This window comes from Giraffa tippelskirchi, chromosome 7 (genome assembly GCF_054371585.1).
Source record: "Giraffa tippelskirchi isolate mGirTip1 chromosome 7, T2T-mGirTip1v1.2.pri, whole genome shotgun sequence".
Classification (NCBI taxonomy): Eukaryota; Metazoa; Chordata; class Mammalia; order Artiodactyla; family Giraffidae; genus Giraffa; species Giraffa tippelskirchi.
In genome coordinates, this window is record NC_137281.1 from 12,554,451 (window position 1) to 12,580,420 (window position 25,970).

Consider the following 25,970-nt stretch of genomic DNA (forward strand, 5'->3'; position numbering starts at 1 on the left):
TCCCCTCTTGAGAATAACCACAGCCTCCCTTTCTCCACACCTTGGGCTCCATGATCTGTGCATCCATGAGCTCACTTGAGTCCTTCCAGTAGCCCTATGAAGTGAGTACAATGATCCATGCCCATTGTACAGATGAGTAAACAGAGGCCATGCAATGGCCAGCATGGTCTGAGGTGACCTGGTCAGTGAGTGGAGAAGCTAGATTCATACTCTGGGTCCCTGGCTCTTGAACCCAAACTCTTCACACAGCTCCTTTCTATCCCCGAGATAGAGTTTAAAATGAAGATGAAGCTCATATCTTGTAACTAACCAGTCTCAAGTGTATAACAAGGTGGCACTTAGTTCGTTCACAATCCTGACCATCACCAGCACTATCTAGTTTCAAACATTTTCATCACCCAGAAGAAAACCTGGTACCCTTTAGTAGTCATTCCTCATTTTCCCTTGTGCTCAGCCCCTGGCAAAATCAAATGCTTGCTGTCTCCATGGATTTGCTATTCTGCACATTTCATATGAATGGATCATACAATGTGTATTCTTTCGTATCTGGATTCTTTCACTTAGTGTGGTGTTTTTGAGGTGCATCCATGTTGTAGACCATGGGTTACACAGAGTGGTCCTCCTTCTTATTTTTCTTCCTGCTTCTCCCACCTCCCTCCTCCCATGAAGGACCTCAGCCCACGGCCCCTGAGCTGTGTGGTCTATACAGCGGTCTTGGATTCCCTGACATCCCCTCTCCAATGCCCCGAGTTGCAAATAAACATCAGAAGCCTGACATCACTGGGTCCAGTGGGGATCCCTGCTAGCTTACATATGATTCATTGATTGTCAGGTCACTGGAGATCATTCCAGAAGATGAGAACTGCTTCATCCCAATGCCTGTTCCTTGAGGGAAAACCTACTGTCTTGTTTAACACTCTACCATCAGCACCTGAGGCAGTGTGGTACGTGACACGTATCTAAAATATTTGCTGATGGATGAATGAAAAAAGCAATGAACCCCTAAACCCAGACCACACGGAATTAGGTCTTCCATCAGACCCTGCCTCCTCCTCTACACCTCACTCTCCACAGATGCGCAGACAAACCCCCATCCCCATTGGGCATAGGATGCCCATTTCTGCTGGCCAGCTAATCTTAATCTCTTATGTTGCAATGCCACTCACTGATAAAATGTCTGAGAGCCGCCCTTGCAGGGCCACCACACTAACTGTAGCCTCCACAATTTCCTTCAGCGGACACCATTCCTTTTCCTTGGGGGACATGCTCTCTGTTCAACAGCATCACCCACCAAGGCACCTCCAGCCCATCAGGGGCCTGTGTGGAGCTGGCTTGGGATCTGCTGAGATGATAAAACTTTGTGGCCTCTGCAACCTCTGCAAACTTTGGGCTCTCTCTTGTCTCTGGAGAGATAGCAGGAGCTCTGCCAAGGCAGGATCCTGGCACAACCTCCACACCCATCGGGCAAAATAAGAAAGAACAGAGACACCTATATTTTTAGAGGAACATCGGATGGAAGGCAGGCCCAGACCACGGCTGTCTCCACCATCCTGCTCCTCATTCTCTTTATTGGCCTCCTGTTCCTCTGGGGCACCCCTGCCTCCAGGGGCCGCCTCCCCCTTGGACCCCAGCCTCTACCCTTCCTGGGAAATGTTTTGCAAATGAACCCCAAGGATTTCCTCAAGCCATTGCAGGCAGTGAGATGGAAAGGGCACCAGAGAATGGAAAGCAAGAGGTGGGTGAATGGGAAACAGCTTCCAGTTAGCAAGGGAGCTGGGGGAGGCAGGTCAACTTTGAGTGGGATTTCCCACACTCCTTTGGGAACTGTCTTCTTCCAGCCATGATCTGGCCCTAGATATGTGATAGAGAAGCTACCAGAATTCCTATGAGAAGGAGTGGAGGATGGGTTGAGTGAAGAGAGAAATACCTTTTCTTTTTTTAATTAAAATAGTTTACTGGAGTATAGTTGATTTACACTCTTGTGTTAGTTTCAGATGTACGGAGAAGTGATTCAGTTAAACATATACATATATTCATTCTTTTCAAATTCTTTGCCCATATAGGTTATTACAGAATATTGAGTAGAGTTCCCTGCTATATAGAGGCCCTTGTTGGTTATCTGTTTTATATTAATATATGGATGGGTATGTATGTTAATCCCAAACTCCTAATTTATCCTGCCCCTCCTCCCTGCCTTATGTTTTCTCTTCAGTAACCACAAATTTGTTTTCTGCATCTGTGACTCTGTTTCTGTTTTGGAAATAAGTTCATTTGTATCATTTTAAAAAATTGTGTTCCACATATTAACAACATCATAAGATACTTGTTCTCTTTCTTACTTCACTTGTTTGATAATCTAGGTCCATCCATGTTGCTGCACATGGCATTATTTTGTTCTTTTTTATGGCTAAGTAATATTTCACTGTATACATACAATATATCTTCTTACCCAAGCCTCTGTCAATGGACACATACATTGCTTCTGTTTCTTCCTTATTGTGAATAGTGCTGCAATCAACATTAGGGTGCAAGAATCTTTTCTTTTTTAAAAAAGACTTTTAACACAGTTTCCAGTACAGTCTAATAACAAGTGTCAAATGGGTTTTCAAAAAGTAGTCATAGTAAGGATAGATAATGATCATTAGTACTTTGGAAAAGTACAGTGAAAGAGTTGCTCCTTAAGGCCTTTTTTTTTTTTTTAATTTTTGGTCGAGCTGAGTCTTTGAGGCTGCTTGTGGGCTCTCTCTAGTTGCAGAGAGCAGGGGCTACTCTCTAGTTGAGGTGCGTGGGCTTTGCGTTGTGTGGCTTCTCTTGTTGAGGAGAACAGGCTCTAGGCACATGGACTTCAGTAGTTGCGGTACATGGACTTAGCTGCTCTGCAGCATGTGGAATCCTCCCAGACCAGGGATCAAACCCCTGTCCCCTGCAATGGCAGGAGGAATCTTATCCACTGTACCTCAGGAAAGTCCTGTATTATTTCTCTAATTCACTTTATATTGGAGCATGGTTGATTTAGAATGTTTTGTTAGTTTCCGCTATATAGCAAAGTGAATCAATTATGCATATACATATATCCACTCTTTTTATGGTCTTCCCTAATGGCTCAGACAGTAAAGAATCTGCCTGCAATGTGGGAGACCCAGGTTCAACCCCTGGGTTGGGAGATCCGCTGGAGAATGGAATGGCAATCCACTCCAATATTCTTGCCTGGAAAATCCCACAGACAGAGGAGCCTGGTGGGCTGCAATCCATGGGATCACAGATAGTGATGACTGAGTGACTAACACACACACAATCTTTTTAAGATTCTTTTCTCATGTAAGTCACTATAGAGTATTGAGTAGAGTTCCCTGTGTTATACAGTAAGTTCTTATTAGTTATCTATTTTATGTATATTAATGTATTAATCCCAGTCTCCCAAGTAATCCCTCCCTTCTTTTACCTTTGGTTACTGTAAATGTGTTTTTCTGTGTTTGTGACTATTTCTGCTTCACAATTTTAAGTAATTTTTTATTGGAGTATAGTTGATTTCTAACAGTGTGTTGGTTTCTGATGCATAGCAAAGTGAATCAGCCACACACACACGTATATATCCACTCTCTTTTAGACTCCATTCACATGTAGGCCATTCTAGAGAACCGAGAGGAGGAATTCTCTGTGTTATGCAGTAAGTTCTTATCAGTTACCTATTTTGTACATAATCCTGAGTATGTGTCAAACCAGTCTCCCAAGTTATCCTTCCCCACTTCCCCTCTAAGTAACCATAAGTTTGTTTTCTACGTCTGTGACTCAATTACTGTTTCTAAATAGGTTTTTTAGTACCTTTTTTTTTTAGATTTCACATATATGTGATACCATATATTTGCCTTTTCTATCTGCCTTACTTCACTCCGTTTGACAATCCCAGGTCCATCCGTGTCAGTGCAAATGGTATTACTTCATTCTCTTTTATGGCTGAGGAATAGTCCATTGTTCATATGTACCGCATCTTATTTAGCCACTCCTCTATCAATGGACATTTAGGTTGCTTCCATGTCCTCACTATTGTATATAGCGCTGCAATAAACACTGGGGTACATGTATCTTTTTGAATTATGGTTTTCTCCAGACATATGCCTAGGAGTGGGATGGCTGGGTCATATGGAAACTCAGTTTTTAGTATTTTTGAGGAACATCCATTCTATTCTCTATAGTGGCTGCACCATAGCAGCTACACCAACAGTGTAGGAGGGTTTCCTTTGGAGAGAGAGATTCTGATAGACTTGAGACTTTAAGCTGTGGTCCTGTGTGGGTTGGGAAGGAGAGATTCTATAGCTTGGATGTGGGAATCTCTCTAATTCTTAAATCCAAAACTGGCAGGTCTTGGGGTAAAGCCAAGAGAGGAGGATGTTTGGGGTCAGGTGATATATGTGAGGCTCAGAGGAAACCACGGAGTTCCAGTCTCTGCTCTTCCCTGATGGGGCTGCAGCCTGCAGGGCAGGCTACCTGGGAGGTGTGATCCAGGGGTGAGGTGGAGATCCTTCTCTTGAGTCAGAGAGTGAGACCTGGACTCTGCTCCCATAGCTGCGGGAGAAATACAGGGATGTCTTTACTGTCTACCTGGGGTCTCGGCCCGCTGTCATCCTGTGGGGGTACAAGGCGATGAGGGAGGCCCTGGTGGATCAGGCCGAGGTGTTCTCTGGCCGAGGGCACATCACCATCCTTGACCCTGTCTTCCTGGGAACAGGTTAGTGGGGGGACGAGGGTGAGGATTAGGGAGGGGAGGAGGGAACATCCCATGTGTCTTCTCAACCTTCCCTCCACGCCCCACCATTGGGTGTGGGTTTTGCCAGTGGAATGTCTTGGAAGGTTCTACAGCAATTCTCTGTGACCACCATGAAGGACTTTGGGATGGGGAAGTGGAATATTGATCTACGAATCAATGAGGAGTCTCAGTGTCTGGTGGATGAGCTTCGGAAATCCCAAGGTGAGTGTGGGCTGGGTGGAGGTGGGGATGAGATGAGGACAGAGAGAAGGAGAGAGAGATGCAGAGACAGGTTCAGGAATAGAGAGAAGGAGACATAGACAGAAAAACAGAAAATGGTAGAGAGAGAGACAAAGTGAGACTAGCAGAGACAGAGAAACAGGCAGAGAAAGCAGACAGAAGCACAAGAGACCAGAGACAGAGAGAAAACAAAAGACAGAGAGATACTGAGGACACTGGCAAAATGAATCCGGGAGCAAAAACTGCAAGAAAAAGCCGGACAAAGATAAAGGTAAAGAGAGATATAGAGTCAGAGGAACACAGAATGTCAGTGAGGTCAAGGAGAGAGGCCATAAAGGTAGATGGGGAGATGGAGAGAGAACAGAGAAGAAGGGGTGAGTCTGAAAGAAAGAGTCAAAGATAAGACCAGAGAAAGTCAGCCCAAGACAGAGAGCAAGAAAAACTACAAGAGATACAGATGTGGACATTCCTAGAAAGAAAAGGGGAGACAGAGAGGAACAATGAAAGCAAAGAAAAGAGGAAAACCATCAAACAAGCTAGACTGGCACCAGTCAGGTCAGTCTCCTAGAGGACAATGCAGGGGAGGCCCATGACAGACCTCTCCTCCTCAGGGGCCTACCTGGATCCCCACTTCCTCTTTAACTCCATCACTGCGAACATCATCTCCTCCATTGTCTTCGGGGAGCACTTTAATTACCAGGACCCTCAATTATTACAGCTCCTACATTTAATGAGTGAGGGTTCTGTCATTATCAGCTCCTTCTATACCCAGGTGAGGCTAAAGATTCCACAGTGGGCCAGGAATCAGGGTGGGTAGACCCTGGGAAGTGGTCAGATACTTTCTATCCTGATCACCAAAGGCAGAAGGCATTGAGAAATCAGTTTTATGTGCGCACTCTAAGCCCTGACCCCTCCCAGGTGAAGCCATTTGTCAGTTTGGGTGTCAGAATCAGGCCTTGGACAAGGATGGGCTTCGAGAGAAGAAACCTCGGCAGATGAGATAGTGACTGGGGCTGGATGCAGAGGTCCATGCAACACTGTGTGTGTGTGAGTGTATGTGTGAGTGTCAGTGTATGTGTGTGAGTGAGTGTGTGTGTGTGAGTGTGCTCAGGTGGGAGGCACACCCTCCAGGTCCGCAGGGTAAATAATAGCCTTTGGATGTTGCTATATGTGCAGCTCAGAACATCAACACCCACAGTACCAGCCCAGTGAGTACAGTGGGTTCTGCACATCGTCTGCCACCCTGTAGGTGTGTGAAATCTCCCTGGGCATCTTGAAACACTTTCCTGGCACACACACCCGCTTGTACAGCATGATTCAAGAAGTGAAAGATTTTGTCACTGAGAACAGCGAGAGGCACCAGAAGATGCTGGATCCCAGTGGCACTAAGGACTTCATTGATCCCTTCCTGCTTCGCATGGACAATGCAAGACCTGCCCCGGATGGGCGTTGGGGATGGGAAACAGAATGATAGAAACCGTACTGACATTGAACTAATATCTCTGGGTGTGATTACATGCTTTTTAAATGTTGAAATATTTCCCTAAGGATTAGCAAGAAAGCCAAGATCCACAGTCCTCCACCATTTTTTCCTATGCCTCCCCAAGCCTTTCTCCCAGAAGCCTTTAAAGAGATGGTAATTAAGCAGTTAACATGTGTCCAGTAAGCTTTCTCGGAGACACAGCTCACTTCTTCCCCAGTTCTGACAGAGTCAAGTCTGTTCTGATTAGTCAGGCTCCACGTATATTCAGATTGATAGAGACCAATGTCTGTTCTGATTGGTGCAGGCCAATGTCTGTTCTGGTTGGTGCAGGCCAATGTCTGTTCTGATTGGTGCAGGCCAATGTCTGTTCTGGTTGGTGCAGGCCAATGTCTGTTCTGGTTGGTGCAGGCCAATGTCTGTTCTGATCGGTCTGGCACGTGCCATGTGCTGTGCTGTGCTTAGTAGCTCACCGTGTCCGACTCTTTGTGACTCCATGGTCTGCAGCCCACCAGGCTCCTCTGTCCACGGGGATTCTCCAGGCAAGAATACTGGAGTGGGTTGCCATGCCCTCCTCCAGCGGGAATCTTCCCAACCCAGGTCTCCAGCATTGCATGCGGATTCTTTACTGACTGAGCCACCACGAAAGCCCAAGAACACTAGAGTGGGGAGCCTATCCCTTCTCCAGGGAATCTTCCCTACCCAGGAATCCAAGTGGGGTCTCCAGCATTGTAGGCAGATTCTTTAGCAGCTGAGCTACCAGGGAAGCTTGGCAAGTGCCATACCAGTTGTTAAATATCTTCATTCGCATCCCTGGAATGTGAGCTGCAAGGGCCAAACAGGAGTGCAATGACACCCAAAGACAGAAAAACAACAACAGAAGAACAACAATATCAACAATTTAAACTCTACATTCACTAAGCTTGAAAGTAAAAGTGTTAGTCGTTCAGTTGTGTCCAACTCTTTGTGATCCCAAGGACTGTAGCCTGCCAGGCTCCTCAGATTGGAATTCTCCAGGCAAGAATACTGGAGTGGGTTGCCATTTCCTTCTCCAGAGGATATTCCTGATCCAGGGATCAAACCCAGGTCTCCTGCATTGCAGGCAGATTTTTTTACCATCTGAGCTACTAGGGAAGCCCATTAAGCTTATTATACATTATATCATGACAACCCACATGATGAACTAAGCACATAGAATTTATATTTCTTGCACAAAGACACACAGTTAATATATGGTAGGACCTGAGTTTGAAATCCAGAGTTTTGGCTCCAGAGCTCTGGCTCCAGAGCTCACCCTTTTAGTATCTTATTGGCCTTGGCTAGAGAAAAACAGATCAAAAAAGAATGACAGGCACAGAGGAACATGGTGCTGGTAGAGAGGGAAGAAGACCCTGAAAAGTGAAATCTTTGCAAGGCGAGACATTAAGAAGCATCTGTCCCTGTCTCTAGGAGCGCTCAGGTCCTGAGAGTGAGTTTCACCAGAAAAATCTCGTTAACACGGTGCTCTTGCTGTTCGTTGCTGGCACAGAGACCTCCAGCACCACTCTCAGCTATGGGTTTCTACTCCTTCTTGAGAACCCCGATGTCTTTAGGTGAGCTGGGCTTATGGGAGGTGGGGGCGGGGAGGAATGAAGGTCTTTAAGGCCATGCTGGAAGGCTGATAGGCTAAGACAGATAACTTCTGTCCTGAGTGATCTGGAAAAAAAAAAAATCATCCCTAGAGGGCTTCCCTGGTAGCTCAGCTGGTAAAGAATCCTCCTGCAATAGGGGAGACCTGGGTTGGATCCCTGGGTTGGGAAGATCCCCTGGAGGAGGGCATGGCAACCCACTCCAATATTCTTGCCTGGAGAATCCCCATGGATAGAGGAGTCTGGTGGGCTATAGTCCATGGGATTGCAAGGAGTCGTCCATGACTGAGCAACTAAACACAGCACATAGGTATTTGTAACTTGTAATAAAAGTTTCCTAGGGACAAACCTCTTTAAAGCTGACAAAGCACTTTAGTATTTACTTTGCAAAGTATTTTTCATTCAGTCAAACACCGTCTGGTATAGAAGGTGTTTGCACTTATGAAGTGTTTTGCAATCTGCCCTGAGTGATGGTAAGGTGCCTTGTGGTTTACAAAGAATGCTCCTGACATAAAGCATTACCTTTTGCAGTGCATTTTTCTGTCTACTCAAGTACAGGATTCTTGCCAACTACCGTCTGAGGTGGACTAACAATTTGACTTTTTAATATATATTGCCAAATTACAACTAATTAAAAAGCGACTTCATTGCTTCTCATGTTTATGTCGGCAGATCAGACTTGGAGATACTCTCACTTCATCAAGCTCCATTGTTTCATAGGAATGAATTTAAGGCCAGCCTGAGGGAATGACTTATCTAAAATCACATAGCACATGAGTGAGACAAAAGGAGATGACACCAGTTTCAGCTAGAACTCATTTTTAGTTGGAAAAGCAAAAAGCACTGTTAAGTGTTGCATGAATTTCCACCCACCCATCCTTACCCTTGTCATAACTCATAACTAGAGTAGAAATATCAGGTAAGACTTCTTCACAAACAAGTTTCTAACTTTCTATTTTGACGCTTTCATTGAGAGGAATGATAACCCAACATCTTAGAAAAGAATTTACAAGACCCTCTCATCAGTCTGCAGGTCATTTTCAGGTTGAGTCCGCTGTTATGGGCATTTATTGACATACCCTCCTCCCACCTGAACTGCTCTCAGAGAAAGTCCAGGCAGAAATTGACAGAGTGATTGGTGAACACCGCCTCCCAGCTCTGGAAGATCGGGCAAAAATGCCTTATACAGATGCCGTCATCCACGAGATTCAGAGATTCAGTGACCTAGTCCCTGTTGGTGTCCCCCACTCTGTCATCAAGGACACTCACTTTGGGGATATTACCTCCCTAAGGTGAGACCAGCAGGGTCACAAATCTTGATTGTAGGTGCTGTCTGCCTCCAATCCTGTGGTTCATATCTGGTTGTTGGACTATGATAAGAATTTCCTTTCCAGATTTCTATGGAAGAGAAGAGATTTTAGAAATATACTGAAGTCTTCTTTCTTTTGTTCAGTCATATTTATTACCTTTACAAGATATTAGGTTTGCTGGAGAAGGTAGAATATACTTTTGAAGCTTGTTATACAGTAGAGTTTGTTTTTTTAAACCTTTTAAAATCATTTCTTCTTAATGTTTATATGAACCCACGTGTTTATATATATCCATACACACAACAATTGGCTCATACTGTGACAGTCACTTTGCAACTGAGCGACCTTGTCTTTCTATGCATCTAGCACAATTTGTAATGTGTGTGTGTGTGTGTGTGAGTGTGCCTTTGTTTTTTTTTAATATAACAGTTTGCTGTGGATATATTGTTCAGGTCAATGCCTATGGTTATAACTCATTTTTTAAAAATAAATTTATTTATTTTAGTTGGGGGCTATATAACTCATTTTTTTGTGTGTGATAGCTTATGTTGCTGAGTATAGGTGTACCTAGAGGTGATAGTCACAGTATTCAATCACCCAATGAACAGCACCCATCAGGTTATATTCTGGCCCCAGTCTTGGAGTCAGCTCTTTATACAGCTCTGTTGAGTCAGATGTGAACCTTTTAGTTGATGGATCATAAAGTAGACCAAAGGGTCTTGGGGATGAGGGATCAGGGTGGTTGGTGAGGATACCTGGAGGGATGGGACACTAGCAACCAAATGGGGGGAGAGTCATTTCAACACTCCTGCCACCAACTATAGAGCCACACAGTGGGTGAAGCTCATTATCAGCTGTGGAGGCACATAATGGATTCAGCCACTCTTTGTTAACGGTCATTTGGGTCCAAGGTCAGAGAAACCCCAGTAAGATGGTAGGCACTGGGAGAGGGCATTAGAGGGCAGGCAGACTGAAATCACAATCACCAAAAAGTATCCAATCTAATCACATGGACCACAGCCTTGTCTAACTCAATGAAACTATGAGCCATGCCATATAGTGCCACCCAAGATGGATGGGTCATGGTGGAGAGTTCTGACAAAATGAGGTCCACTGGAGAAGGGAATGGCAAACCACTTCAGTATTCTTGCCTTGAGAGCCCAATAAACAGTATGAAAAGGCAAAAAGATAGAACACTGTAAGATGAACTCCCCAGGTCGGTAGGTGCTACTGAAGATCAGTAGAGAAATAACCCCCAAAGAATAAAGAGACAGAGCTAAAGCAAAAACAACACCCAGTTGTGGATGTGACTGGTGATGGAAACAAGGTCCAATGTTGTAAAGAGCAATATTTCAGAGGAACCTGGAAAGTTAGGTCCATGAATCAAGGCAAATTGGAAGTAGTCAAACAGGAGATGGCAAGAGCGAATGTCAACATTTTAGGAGTCAGTGAACTAAAATGGACTGGAATGGGTGATTTTGACTCAGATGACCATTATATCTACTACTGTGGGCAAGAATCCCTTAGAAGAAATGGAGTAGCCATCATGGTCAACAAAAGGGTCCGAAATGCAGTACTTGGATGCAATCTCAAAAATGACAGAATGATCTCTGTTTGTTTCCAAGGCAAACCATTCAATATCACAGTAATCCAAGCCTATGCCCCAACTAGCAATGCTGAAGAAGCTGAAGTTGAAAGGTTCTATGAAGACCTACAAGACCTTCTAGAACTAACACCCTCAAAAGATGTCCTTTTCATTATAGGGGACTGGAATGCAAAAGTAGGAAATCAAGAAACACCTGGAGTAACAGGCAAATTTGACTTTGGAGTACAGAATGAAGCAGGGCAAATGCTAATAGGGTTTTGCCAAGAGAACGCACTGGTCATAGCAAACACCCTCTTCAAACAACACAAGAGAAGACTCTACACATGGACATCACCAGACGGTCAACACTGAAATCAGATTGATTATATTCTTTGCAGTCAAAGATAGAGAAGCTTTATGCAGTCAGCAAAAACAAGACCGAGAGCTGACTGTGGCTCAGATCATGAACTCCTTATTGCCAAATTCAGGCTTAAATTGAAGAAAGTAGGGAAAACCACTAGACCATTCAGGTATGACCTAAATCAAATCCCTTATGATTATACAGTGGAAGTGAGAAATAGATTTAAGTGACTGGATCTGATAGACAGAGTGCCTGATAAACTATGGACGGAGGTTTGTGACATTGCATGGGAGACAAGGATCAAGACTATTCCCAAGAAAAAGAAATGCAAAAAGGCAAAATGGCTCTCTGAGGAGGCCTTACAAATAGCTGTGAAAAGAAGAGAAGCCAAAAGCAAAGGAGAAAAGGAAAAATATACCCATCTGAATGCAGAGTTCCAAAGAATAACAAGGAGATATAAGAAAGCCTTCCTCAGTGATCTGTGCAAAGAAATAGAGAAAAAGAATAGAATGGGAAAGACTAGAGATCTCTTCAAGAAAATTAGAGATACCAAGGGAACATTTCATGCAAAGATGGGCTCAATAAAGACAGAAATGGTATGTACCCAACAGAAGCAGAAGATATTAAGAAGAGGTGGCAAGAATATACAGAAGAACTGTACAAAAAAGATCTTCATGACCCAGATAGTCACGATGGTGTGATCACTCACCTAGAGCCAGACATCCTGGAATGTGAAGTCAAGTGGGCCTTAGAAAGCATCACTACGAACAAAGCTAGTGGAGGTGATGGAATTCCAGTTGAGCTATTTCAAATCCTAAAAGATGATGCTGTGAAAGTGCTGCACTCAATATGCCAGCAAATCTGGAAAACTCAGCAGTGGCCACAGGACTGGAAAAGGTCGGTTTTCATTCCAATCCCAAAGAAAGGCAATGCCAAAGAATGCTCAAACTACTGCACGATTGCACTCATCTCACACGCTAGTAAAGTAATACTCAAAATTCTCCAAGCCAAGATTCAACAATACGTGAACTGTGAACTTCCAGATGTTCAAGCTGGTTTTCGAAAAGGCAGAGGAACCAGAGATCAAATTGCCAACATCCGGTGGATCATGGAAAAAGCAAGAGAGTTCCAGAAAAACATCTATTTCTGCCTTATTGACTATGCCAAAGCCTTTGACTGTGTGGATCACTATAAACTGTGGAAAATTCTGAAAGAGATGGGAATACCAGACCATCTGACCTGTCTCTTGAGAAACCTGTATGCAGGTCAGGAAGCAACAGTTAGAACTGGACATGCAACAACAGACTGGTTCCCAATAGGAAAAGGAGTACATCAAGGCTGTATATTGTCACCCTGCTTATTTAACGTATATGCAGAGTACATCATGAGAAACCCTGGGCTGGAAGAAACACAAGCTGGAATCAAGATTGCCAGGAGAAATATCAATAACCTCAGATATGCAGATGACACCACCCTTATGGCAGAAAGCGAAGAAGAACTAAAGAGCCTCTTGATGAAAGTGAAAGAGGAGAGTGAAAAAGTTGGCTTAAAGCTCAGCATCAGAAAACTAAGATCATGGCATCTGGTCCCATCATTTCATGGGAAATAGATGGGGAAACAGTGGAAACAGTGTCAGACTTTATTTTGGGGGGCTCCAAAATCACTGCTGATGGCGATTGCAGCCATGAAATTAAAAGACGCTTACTCCTTGGAAGGAAGGTTATGGCCAACCTAGATAGCATATTTAAAAGCAGAGACATTACTTTGCCAACAAAGTCCGTCTAGTCAAGGCTATGGTTTTTCCAGTGGTCATGTATGGATGTGAGAGTTGGATAGTGAAGAAAGCTGAGCGCTGCAGAATTGATGCTTTTGAACTGTGGTGTTGGAGAAGACTCTTGAGAGTCCCTTGGACTACAACGAGATCCAATCAATCCATCCTAAAGGAGGTCAATCCTGGGTGTTCATTGGAAGGACTGATGTTGAAGCTGAAACTCCAATATTTTGGCCACTTCATGCGAAGAGTTGACTCATTGGAAAAGACCCTGATGCTGGGAAGGATTGGGGGCAGGAGGAGAAGGGGACGACAGAGGATGAGATGGTTGGATGGCATCACTGACTCGATGGACATGGGTTTGGGTAGACTCCGGGAGCTGGCGATGGACTGAGAGGCCTGGCGTGCTGCAATTCATAGGGTCGCAAAGAGTCAGACACGACTGAGTGACTGAACTGCACTGAAATGTTGAATAAATTTCTACCCACCCAACATTACCCAAGTGACCCTCTGTCATAACTTGAGTAGAAACATCACACAAGACTTCCCCACAAAGAAGATTCTGACTTTCTTTTTTGATGCTTTCATTAAGAAGGAATGATAGCCCAACATCTTATTTAAGAATGTATAAAACCCTCTCAACAGTCTGCAGGTCATTTTTAAGTCACTTGGTTGAATCCACTGTTATGAGCATTTATTGTGTACCCTCTTCCCATCCTTATCATTCTCATAGAAAGTCCAGGCAGAAATTGACAGAGTGATTAGTGCACACCATCTCCCACCCCTGGAAGATCAGGCAAAAATGCCGTATACAGAGGCCATCATCCACGAGATTCAGAGATTTTGTGATCTCCTCCCCTTTAGTGTGCCCCACTCTGTCATCAAGGACACTCACTTCTGGGGATATTACCACCCTAAGGTGAGACCAGCAGGGCTACAGAATCAGTTGGAAGGTGCTGTCTGCACCCAGTCCTATGGTTGTTGTCTGATTGTTGGACTATAAGTAGAATTTTTATTTCTAGATTTTTATGGGAGAAAGAGAGATTTTAGAAAAAGAGTAAAGTCCTCTCCTGTTTATTCTATCTTTTCACCTTTATAAGATGTTAGATTTGCTGAAAAGTAACATATCTGTATTGAAATCTGTTATACAATAGAGTTAGTTTTTTAAAAGCTATATTATCATCTCACCTTTATATGAACTCAGGCTTATATATACCCATTTGTTACTGTTATTGTTCAGTCGCTAAGTCTGACTCTTCAGGACCCAGTGGACTGCAGCATGCCAGGCTGCTCTGTCCTCCACTGTCTCCCAGAGGTTGCTCAAATTCATGTCCATTGAGTCAGTGATGCTATCTAACTATCTCACCCTCCACTGCCCCCTTCTCCTTTGCCTTCAATCTTTCCCAGCATCAGGGTGTTTTCCAATGAGTCGGCTCTTCGCATCAGGTAGCCTATATATTGGAGCTTCAGCATCAGTCCTTCCAATGAATATTCAGGGTTGATTTCCTTTAGGATTGACTGGTTTGATTTCCTTCCAGTCCAAGGGACTCTCAAAAGTCTTCTCCAGCCCTACAACTCGAAAGCATCAATTCTTTCTCACTCAGCCTTCTTCTTGGTCCAACACTCACATCTGTACGTGACTACTAGAAAAACCATCGCTTTGAATATATGGACCTTCCTCGGCAAAGTGGTGTCTCTGCCTTTTAAAACCTACCTGTCTAGATTTGTCATAGCTTTCTTTCCAAGGAGCATCTTTTAATTTCATGGCTGCAGTTACTGTCTGCAGTGATTTTCCACATACACAACGATTGACTGATACCGTGTCTGTCACTTGGCAACTTGTGTCCAGTGTGCATGTCACCTTCCCCTCTGGTCTTTAAGTCCACATGAGTACAATTTGCAACTTGTTGGTTGTGTGTCTGTGTGTATGAGTATGGCTTTCCTTTTTTAATGTAACAGTACACGGTATAGATAGGGGCTTCCCTGGTGACTTCCCAGGTGGCCCAGTAGTAAAGAATCCACCTGCCAATGCAGGAGGTGCAGGGGCTGCAGGTTCATTCCTTGGGTTGGGAAGATCCCCTGGAGAAGGAAATGGCAACCCACTCCAATATTCTTGCCTGGAGAATCCCCATGGACAGAGGAGCCTGCCAGGCTACAGTTCATGGGGTTGCAAAGAGTCAGATATGACTGAGCACAGATAGCAGCATAACGTATAGATATATTATTCAGGTTGATGCCTATGGTTCTAACATTTTTTTCATGGTAGCTTATGTTGCTGAGTATAGGTGCACCTAGGGGTGATATTCACAGTGTCGATCACCCAATGGTTGATTGATACCAGCATCCATCAGATTATATTCTGGCCCTAGTCCTGGAGTCAGCTTCTTATAGGGCTCTGCTGAGCCAGATGTGAGTCTTTTAGTTGATGGATCATAAAGAAGACCAAGGGGTCTTGGGGATGAGGGATCAGGGTGGTTGGTGAGGATATCTGGAGGGATGAGACACTAGTAACCAGATAGGGGAGAGTCATTTCGACACTCTTGCCAGCAACTATAGAGCCACACAGTGGGTGAAGCTCATTATCAGCTGTGGAGGCACTCTTTGTTGATGGTCATTTGGGTCCACTTGTCTTTAACATCCTCTTAGGGCATTACCATGTATCCCATCCTGAGTTCTGCCCTCCATGCCCCATGCCACTTTGAGAAGCCAGATGCCTTCTACCCTGGCCACTTCCTGGATGCGCAGGGCAACTTCAGGAAGTCAGAAGCCTTCATTCCATTCTCCATGGGTAACCCACGCTCTTTCTCCCCCAAGGGAATGCCTGCTCACTCCCACTCTGTGTGTGACTTTCTGACTCAGGTCAGGCCCAAACACGTTTTGGCAAAAGATGAGATTTTGAAGGACAGAGAAAGCAAGACATCTACAGAGACAAGGATAGCGGAGGAGGGGGCGGGGAGAGGGCAGGGGAAGGAAGGGCTGAGGTATGATGGGGGGGGAAGATGGAGACTCAGTAATAGAGATAAAGTGAGAGACATAGACATACACTTGAACACACAGAACAGACAAATAAATGATCCATTATCAAGCACCTGCTATGTCTCAACAATGAGGAAAAGAGTTTACAATTTTTCTTTCAAAATTAAAATAGCCATTTTTCTTCTTACACAAATAAGGAAGTAAAGTAAAAAGTTAACATTAAAAATAACCTATTTTAAAGTTGAAAAATAGATAAATTAACTAATTTAAAAAAAATAAATAACCTTTAAGTCACTGCTAAATCAGACCTATTAATACTACAGAGGATGTCCTTTAAAAATATTTTTAATATTTACACATATGCAAGGTAAGTGATCTGGGTTCGAGCCCTGGATTGGGAAGATCCCCTGCAGAAGGGAACGGCTACCCAGTCCAGTATTCTGGCCTGGAGAATTACATGGGCTGTATAATCCATGAGGTTGCAAAGAGTCGGACGCCACTGAGTGACTTTCACTTTCACTTTCAAGGTATGTGGTATAGATAGATAGATAGTGGGTAAGTAGCTGACAGAACAGTAAAAAGAAAGAAAGGGACAGAAAGGAAGAGAAAGAAGAAAAATTCATTGATTTACTTCTTGTTAGCTAGTTTCATATTTAAAATACAAGCCAGTTTAGAATGAGATCCAGGAGGAATTAAGGAATATTTACTCCCAGAATTTTGCAGTTACCCGTAATCCATCACCTATCAAATGATTCAATTTTTACCTACTATTTGAAATTTATATTTAAAATGTTTAATCTCCTTAGGTCTATTTCTGTTTGTTTTTTATAATGATGCATATTCACATTGACTGTCTAATCTATCTTTTCCAGCTATACAATATTATTTGAATTATTCTACCTGTACAATGTGTTTTAATATTTTACAGGTGCCATTGTTCTTCTTTTTTCCTGTAACACATTTTATTTTTCTTCCAAGCATACTTTAGAATCATTTTATCAAAGTCTCAAAAAAAAAATTCCACTGGGATTTTATTAGGATTAACCTAAATTTATAATTTGATTCACATAGCTTTGACAAGTCTACATGTTGAATATATCCTAGACAAAAGACAGTGTGTCCATTTAGTCCTCCTCATATCATTGGAGGCATCTTGAACTTTTTTTTTAGCTAGGTTTTGTATACTTCTTGCTAAATTTATTACTAAGAAACTTGGGAGGAGATTGTGGCTATTGTTTGTAGAGCCTCTTTGTCAGGTTGGGCTGTGGGCTGCTGTAACAAAATGCCATTAGACTGGATGGTTTAAGAAAAAAAATTATTTTCTCATGGTTCTGGAAGCCACAAGTCTGCAATCAGGGTGCCAGCATGGTCAGGTTCTGGTCTTCCTGGCTTGCACACGGCCGCCATGTTGCTGTGGCCTCACATGGCAGAGTGAGGGCTCTGGTATCACTTTCTCTTCTTATAAGAATCCTCTCCCCTCAAGGAGGCCCCACCCTAATGAGCTCATTTAAACTTAATTATCTTCCAAGATCCCTTCAGAAAATATCACCATGGGTGTCAGGACTGTAACACGCAAATTTTGGGAGGACACACTTCAGTCCAGAAACACTCTTCTAAAAACATTTTAATTGTTTTAATAAGTATATCAGAAATCCACTGAGCTTTTGGGGTATATATTTCTGTCATAACTGAACAAACTCTTTGTATTACTTTCATAACGTACAGTGTTTCATTTATTCTCTTGGGTTTTCCTAATAACTGGTGTTAGCATCAGTAAATGATATTATGACTTAATTATTTCTTATGCTAAAGCCATATGTCATGTCATGTTTTCCCTAATATCATGGGCTAGCACTTCTGGAATCATGTGACGTAATAGCACTGATAGTGAGCAATCTTGTCCAAGTCCTAACTTTGAGAGTATTTTATTTTCTCTATGAAGCTGAGTGCTGGCTATTGCCTATTTCAGATATTTTATGACTACTCTACCAAAGGAAATGTCTTTCTTCTCCCTATTTTGCAATAAGTTCTTAAAATTTTAATTTAATACTCCCATTGAGTGTCTCGATAATTTTCTCAGCTCCTATCAAGTGATCAAATTGTGTTTCTCTTTGACCTCTTACAAGAAACAGTCAGTGTCTGAGTGTTGAATCATTCTCTTTTGTAGAATTGGGACAGAGAGGCCCAGGAGGGCAGAGCGCTTGCTCAAGACCCCGTAGGCTCAAGACCCCGTAGGACGTCATGGTCTATGTAGGTCAGGGCACAGCTAAGCTATGATAAATATGCTTAATATCTCAAGAACTGAAAGTCAAAGTTTATTTTTCTGCTCAGGCAACATGCTTACCCCAGGTCATCACAGTCGTGTAGAAATGGAGCCAGTGGGAACTCTATCCAGACACGCAAAGAAACAAGGAAAACAGAATAACATGCACCCGTTCAGCCCTCAGGTCACTGGACAAAGCAAGTCCCATCCAAGTTCAATGTGCCAGAGATGTTTATGCACCCAGAGATGTGCTGTGACTACTTATGAGCTTTACCACGCACACAAGGCAGCTCTCTGGGATCCCTTCCTTCCCACTGAGGCTGCGAGTCAACAGGATGCAGTCGAAACTGTGGCCCAGCCCAAGCACACACTGGTCCCTCTCTCGGTTATTCCAGTGGACACAGCCTGTGCTGAAGTCAGTTGTGGATACTCAGGGCTCCACCTACATGGACACTTTTGTGATGGTCGACTTCATCTTCTGGGGAGACATGAGTGGGTGTTATGATAGAAAATGAGGCTCATGGGTGAGCAGGGTACTATTTAAGGGTACTGTCAAGCATGATGTGGGCATGAGCAGTCAGAAGCTCCACGGGTTGGGGTGTGGGGATTGCCTCTGGGAGGCTAACTCTGTTGCCTGCTGATGGTGGGCAGGACCAGAGAGCTGGGAGGAGGGCCAAAGTGACCAGAAAAGTGCAGACACTCAGAAGCTTAGAGCAAAGGCAGTGTATCCACTGATTAGAAGTAGGTCACCATTTGTACAGCCAAGTGCCCACCCACTTCAGGACAGGCCAGAGGTTTCAGCTCCCCTGTACCTCCCAGCCAGGGCACGCTGCCAGATATTTCTCTAGTGTTTTCCCATTTTCTCATAAATTGGCTTAGTTGAGATTATAATTAACATATAGAGGCACACAACTTTCTAGATAGGAAAAGACTAGCTGTCAGGAGGGACATAGGAGGGCATCTGTATGGGATAGGCTGAGAAGAGGTAGAAGTGAAGTAGAACTTACAGACACACACCCCTGTGTGCACTGGCACACACACCCCCACTCCCCACCCCACCCCCCACATACACACTGGTGTTGGTACTGAGGACCAGAATAGGATCCCAAGTATTTTGCCTGTAAATCTATGTAAATGAGCATGCACATATCTCAGGATTGTGGAGGTGGGGCAACCACACGTTTTCCAGGGATTCTCCCTCCATTGACACCCTCTCCCTTACACCCGCAGGAAAATGCCTCTCTCTGGGTGAGAGCTTGGCCTGCTCAGAGCTCTTCCTCTTCTTGACCTCGCTGCTGCAGAACTTCTCCTTGGGGTCTCCCAAGGCCCAGAAGACATTGACTTCACGCCGCCCCCGAGGGATAAAGGGACAATGCGACCACCCACTGTGTTCCAGGTCAGCTTCCTGCCCCGAAGGGGAGGGGGAAGGTGAGAAGAGGTCCAGATCCCTTTGGAGTCTTTGCCTCCAGCCCCTCCTTCTGTCCAGAATTAACGTGTGCAGGCTCCTGACTCCTCCCTGCTCACTCTCTCCTGTGGAAAGGCCCTTCTGTGGTCTTCCCATCATCTCCAACCTGCTGTAGTCACCCTCATCCCTAGATGGCCTGCACTGTTAACTGAGGATATTTCAGGGCCAAGAAATACCTGCAGTATCTTAGTGTCACCACCAAACCCCCCAGCACAGTTAGGAAAACTGAGGCCCAAAAGGAGGACAACAAGATTTAGACCCAAGCTTACCCAGAACAGCAGCTCCAGTACCAGATGTCCTGCTTCCCACTCTTGGCTGCAACTGCTCTGCACACCCCTGCCCACCTCCTCCTTCCTTGAATTGACATGGCTAGTTCAGCTCTCAACTTCTATGCTGTGTATCTTCTTCCCCTCTCTGATTTTATCTTCCAAAACCAGTGAGACCAACATAAAGTTCTGTTCTTTCTGGCCAATGGCTATCTGTGCTCCCTTGCTCTCTCTCTCTCTTAAGTAAAATTCGTGTATTGTAAAATTAACGTTTAACCACTTTAAAGTGTACAGTTCCATGCATTGAGTACAATCACTATGTTCTGCACCATCATCTTTTTCTTTCAAAACATTTTAGTCACCCCAAAAGGCAACTTCATCCCCTTATCAAGTAACTCACCACTCTTCCTTCCCTCTAGCCACTGGTATGTTTCTTTGTCTATTCTGGAAGTTTCATATAAATGGGATCCTACAGTATATGTATTACAAAACGTTGAGTTATAAAATACTTTATAAGAGGACTTCCCTGATGGCACAGTGGATGAGAATCTGCCTGCCAACAGAGGGGACATGGGTTTGATGCCTGGTCTGGGAAAATTCTACATGCCTCGGTGCAACTAAGCCCGTGCATCACAACGACTGAGCCTATGTGCTACAACTACCGAAGTTCAAGCGCCCAAAGCCTGTCCACAGCAAGAGAAGCCACCACAAAGAGAAGCCCAGAAACTACAACTAGAGAGTAGCTCCGGCTCTCCGCAACTAGAGAAAGCTCACACACAGCAACGAAAACCCATCGAAGCCCCAAATTATTAATTAATTAAATTATAAAAAATACTTTATAAGGGATGCAGTAATTTGCAGTTCAAATCACATTTTTTGTGTACAAAATACTTCATTATTTTGAAGGCATTTTTAAAATAAGTTTATCTTTTCCAAATACTTGTCAGCATATCATGTATCTTAAAATGTCAAGCATTACAGCAAAGGTCCATCTAGTCAAAGCTATGGTTTTTCCAGTAGTCATGTATGGATGTGAGAGTTGGACCATAAAGAAGGCTGAACGCTGAAGAATTGATGCTTTTGAATTGTGGTGTTGGAGAAGACTCTTGAGAGTCCCTTGGACAGCAAGGAGATCCAACTAGTCAATATTAAAGGAAATCAGTCCTGAACATTCATTGGAAGGACTGATGTTGAAGCTGAAGCTCCAATACTTTAGCCACCTGATGCGAAGAGCAGCCAACTCATTGGAAAAGACCCTGATGCTGGGAAAGATTGAAGGCAGAAGGAGAAGGGGACGACAGAGGATGAGATAGTTGGATGGCATCACCAACTCGATGGACATGAGTTTGAGCAAGCTCTGGAGATGGTGAAGGACAGGGAAGCCTGGCATGCTGCAGTCCATGGGTCACAAAGAGTCAGACACGACTGAGCGACTGAACAATGAACAACGAACAACAAACACTGCCTTGTAGATATCCAACTGCATTAAAAAATGACCAAACGCTTTACAATCTACAATCAGTTTGCTGATTATCGAAACATCATACTTTATAATCTATGCAATTTATGGTGTAATATTTAAAATCATTCTAGTGTTTGCAAAATACTTTAAAGTTTACAAAATATTCATTCATGCCAGAAACACTTATTGAGCTGACTGTGTTTTTCTGCATGCACCCCCCTCTCTCAATCTATAAAAGCTCTTGCTCGCTGATTGTTGAGGGGGAGGGAGGGGGACAGGAGCTTAGCCTCCCCCTACTCCCAGTTGCCAGCATCCAAAACAAAGTCAACTTTCCTTCCTACCAACCTTACTTCTTTATTGGCTTTTGAGCAGCAAGCAGCCAGACTCCACTTTCAGTTACATTTCTACCTACAGACACATGAAAACAGAACAGTAACTTGATGATAAATAGGACTTCCCTTTAGCTCAAACAGTAAAGAATCTGCCTGCAATGCAGGAGACCAAGGTTCGATCCCTGGGTCAGGAAGATCCTCTGGAGAAGGGAATGGCAATCCACTCCAGTATTCTTGCCTGGAGAATCCCATAGATAAGAGAAGCCTGGGCAAGCTATAGTCTGTGGGGTCACAAAGAGATGGATATGACTGAGCAACTAACACACACAACTTGATGACAGCAAAAATTTCTGAAACACTTAAACAGTCACGGTGCTGAGGCTGGGATTAGGCAAGTAACCAGGGAGGTGTCTCTGCCCTATTGGAACTGACGCCAACTTGGGGAGAAAAGAAATAAACAAGATGCTGGCAGCCAGTGCTGAGTGCTATGACAAGAGGCCCAAAGGGCTAGGATAGGAAGTAAATAAGTGGAGGAAGTTCATTTGGAGCAAAGCTTTTCAGTGACCGAGAGCTGAAACACTCCTTTCCCAAGCCACTGGCCACATATAACCTTCCTGCTGACACAGTCATCATGCTTGGCTCTTAAAATAACTTTGGGAGGTGAGCCAATATCATAAACTAGTCTAGACTCTGGGAGATGTTATCTAGTCCATTTCAGACATTAGAAGACTGAGAACTAAGACATAATGTGGACATCTAATGTCTCAAAGGAGACCAACCTGGAGCACTGGATTCAGATTCCTTACCAAAATGAGCTAGAATTAAACATCCAAGGAATGTCCACGTAGGACTTTTATTCCCATGACACTTAATGTGCTCACTAAGTAGTGGGTATTTGGGACATGACTTTTGGTCCATTTAATTAGCCTGTGGCATAGAAATGACTCAACTTTTTTTTTTTTTTTTTGGCTGTGCCACCTGGCATGCAGGACCTTAGTTCCTCAGCTAGGAATCAAGTGGAAGTGTGGAGTCTTAACAAGTGGGCCACCAGGGAAGAACCAGAAATGACTCTTTACTACAAACGTTCCAACTCACTAGCTTTTCTAAGGGCTTCTTGGAAGGCTGCTCCTCGTCACTGAGGTTTTCTGAGACTTACCTCACCCAGAGAAGTGAAACCAGTAACCTCAGGTTGGGACTTGAACCCGGCCAAAATCCAGTTTGGGACTTGAACCCCCACAGCAGGGACTCACACCTGGCCAAAACCTGGTCTTCCACACATTTAATTTCAGGACTTAATGAAGCTCAGGTTCTTTGTGTCTCAGCGCAGAAGGAATTCAGCTAGAGGCAAAGTGATAGGCAAGAAGTAGATTTATTAATATAGGACACCTATAAGAGATGCAAGCAGGCAGATGAGGGGGATCTACCCCAAAGATTAAGTGGGCTACAATTTGAAGTCAAAGGAAAGTAGGGGAGGGGATAAGACTGCCTTCTTTGAGTTGATGTCAGGCTTACATCACTAGCTCTTTCTTCATGTTGGGCAGGAGAGTGTCTGACGCTCCAAGGTCAAACTAGGATTATCATAGCACTTATTCAAATCAGTAGAAGGCTAGCGATATTTTTCTTTCACCTAATGGCCTGGGACATAGCTTGTGCTTTTATTTATGGCTTTATAGTTAAGCAAGCCTGCTTCGTGCCATGACATTCTGATAGCTTACTAGTGTGTGTGTGTGCTTTGTTGCTCAGTCATGTCCAACTCTTTGCAACCCCATGGACAGTATCCCTCCAAGCTCCTCTGTTCATGGAATTTTCCAGGCAAGAATCCTGGAGCAGTTTGCCATTTCCTACTCCGGGGGATCTTCCCAACCCAAGGATTGAAACTGCATCTTTTGGGTCTGCATTTTTGTGTCTGCACTAGCAGGCAGATTCTTTACCCTGTGCCACTTGGGAAGCTTTCTTGAGGCTATCATTAACTTACAGTGGTCTTCCAGAATGTCCTAGCATTGACTGGTTTGATCTCTTTGCTGTCCAAGGGACTCTCAAGAGTCCTCCAGCACCATAGTGGGAAAAAAAACTTCTCCAACACCATAGCTCTCGGTTCACATACTGCTGAAGCCTAGCTTGAAGGATTTTGAGGATAACCTTGCTAGCATGTGAACTGTGTGCAACTGTATGGTAGTTTGAACACTCAGTTCACTCGAAGACACCTGAGTTTCCTCCCAGGCTTTCTTTTAGAAGGAGACTTGGGGTAACTCTCCTAGAATCTTCTCTCTACCCCAAGCTCAGTCCTTCATGACACCCCTACTGTGAGAAGTTAAACATCTTTCCCTCTGCCACTCCCTGGATGAGGAAGAGAATGTGAGGCAGATTCAGATTTTCGTCTCACCTGTGGAGTTGTGCCGATCACGTCTACCTTCCACACCACCAAGGGGGCGGGCAGACCACCTAAGCCACCCCTCCAGTCCAATCCCTGTATGCCACAACGAAAGATCCCACATGGGGCAAATAAGACCGGACACAGTCAAATAAATAATTAATTAAACGTAACCGCACAAAAGTACAATTGTACAGGTTCATTCATTAAACATATTGCTTCATTTTTTCCCGTTTTCCTTTTCTCTTTTCAAAAAAAAAAAATTTTTTTTCCCCCATAAACTCAACAGCTTACCAAGCTCAGGTGAGCATGCCCTCTTTGTTAAAAGACTCTTTCTGTTGAGCTGAGGTGGACTCTGAAAGAGGCTGACGACCATCCCACCAGATTGAAGGCAATGCATGTTGTTCACCAAGAACGCGTCACTCCTAGGGGGTAAATCTAATAATATCATGTGGCACGATTCCTCCTCATTGGCTTAAATGTTTTTGATCCTAAATAAGTCCTTGGCTTGCCTTTTACACACCTGAAGGCTCCGCTGAAGCTTCCCTCCCGCCCCCAAAGAGAAGAGAGAGAGGAAGGGAGGGAGACAGGGCTGGGGAAGGTGAGAGGCTCAAAGAAGAGAGAGAGAACCTGATCCTAAGAGTCTGAGGTCGAGTATAGGTCTTCTAGAACATTGTAGAACAGGTCAGCTAAGATGGTAGCCCCTCTTCAGGGCAAATCCTGAGGCAGAAAGCCCGGACTGCAGTGTCTGGAGCCCCTCCCCCTACTCCGGTCCCTCATCCGCCGCCAACCGGCCTTGCAGTTGCAGCCCTTGTCCCACAGGGGGCGCACCAGCCCCAAAGGTGCCCAGCAGAACCGCGAGCTGTCAATCCACTCCCTCGGCCAGTCTGAGCCTGCAGGGGCCACTGGCTAGAACTGTCCCGCCGGGTCACCCTACTACCGGCTGAGAATCAGCTCTCTCCTGCCAATGCCAGATCTGTGGGTGGATGACTGGGTGGGTGAGGAAGGGGCCGGCATCGCCAAGGTTAGCGTTTGTTTTATTTCCAAAGGAAGCAGTTTCAACAGCAGGAGCCAGAACTGAGGTTATGCAATCAGAGGTGCCGCCAAGTGGGGAATGGGTGAAGGTGGTGGGGATGGAGAAAGCGAGGGAGTGGGGAGGAGGGCAGGAAAAGGGAGGAAGGGGAACGAAGAGGACGCTGCCTTCAGCCCTGAACTCTTCTCCAGCTCCAGTTCTGGCCTCTCCCCTGGAATGCTTCCCTAGCTTGTTGTCTTTTTAATTGTCTTTAAGTGAGTATTTATTGAGTTGCGCGACTAAGATGATTCAGTGGGAGAGGCACCTGCCTGGGGACAGTGACAGTCAAGAATCATTTCCCAGCCCTAAATCCACCCAAGGGCCAGGCACCAGACAACCGGGACAGCCCCAGTGACCCAAAGCCCAGTCCTACACTGCTGACTCTGTCCTGCCTCTCCCAGTGAAGACCCAGGTCTGCGCCTTCCTCTCATTCCTTTCTGCCTCTGGACCAGCGCTGTTGCCTTTTCCTGTGGCCCTGTGCGCTGGGCCTCACATTCCTGGGGGAGAGGTGGCCAACATTCAACTTTTCTAGCCTGGCATTGACCTTTCTGTGTTATCCCTTAGTCACCTCCATCAGTTAGAATCCTGTGAGTACAAATGAGACAACCCCCAGAGGCTGGGGAATCTGATCTTGTCACAGTGTT

The 25,970-nt window shown here is 44.5% G+C and overlaps 1 protein-coding gene across 1 annotated transcript; it reads left to right on the forward strand.

The window, feature by feature from the left end:
• Positions 1 to 96: 96 nt before the first annotated feature.
• On the forward strand, positions 97 to 25,167 carry LOC145513708 (cytochrome P450 2B4-like). The gene is given in 13 exon segments (XM_081510708.1): positions 97 to 101; positions 1,502 to 1,697; positions 4,564 to 4,721; positions 4,812 to 4,966; positions 5,596 to 5,756; positions 6,234 to 6,410; positions 7,914 to 8,046; positions 9,189 to 9,362; positions 9,365 to 9,384; positions 15,766 to 15,907; positions 19,589 to 19,678; positions 19,681 to 19,786; positions 25,077 to 25,167. Coding segments are annotated over 13 exon segments (1,608 nt in total).
• Positions 25,168 to 25,970: the final 803 nt, after the last annotated feature.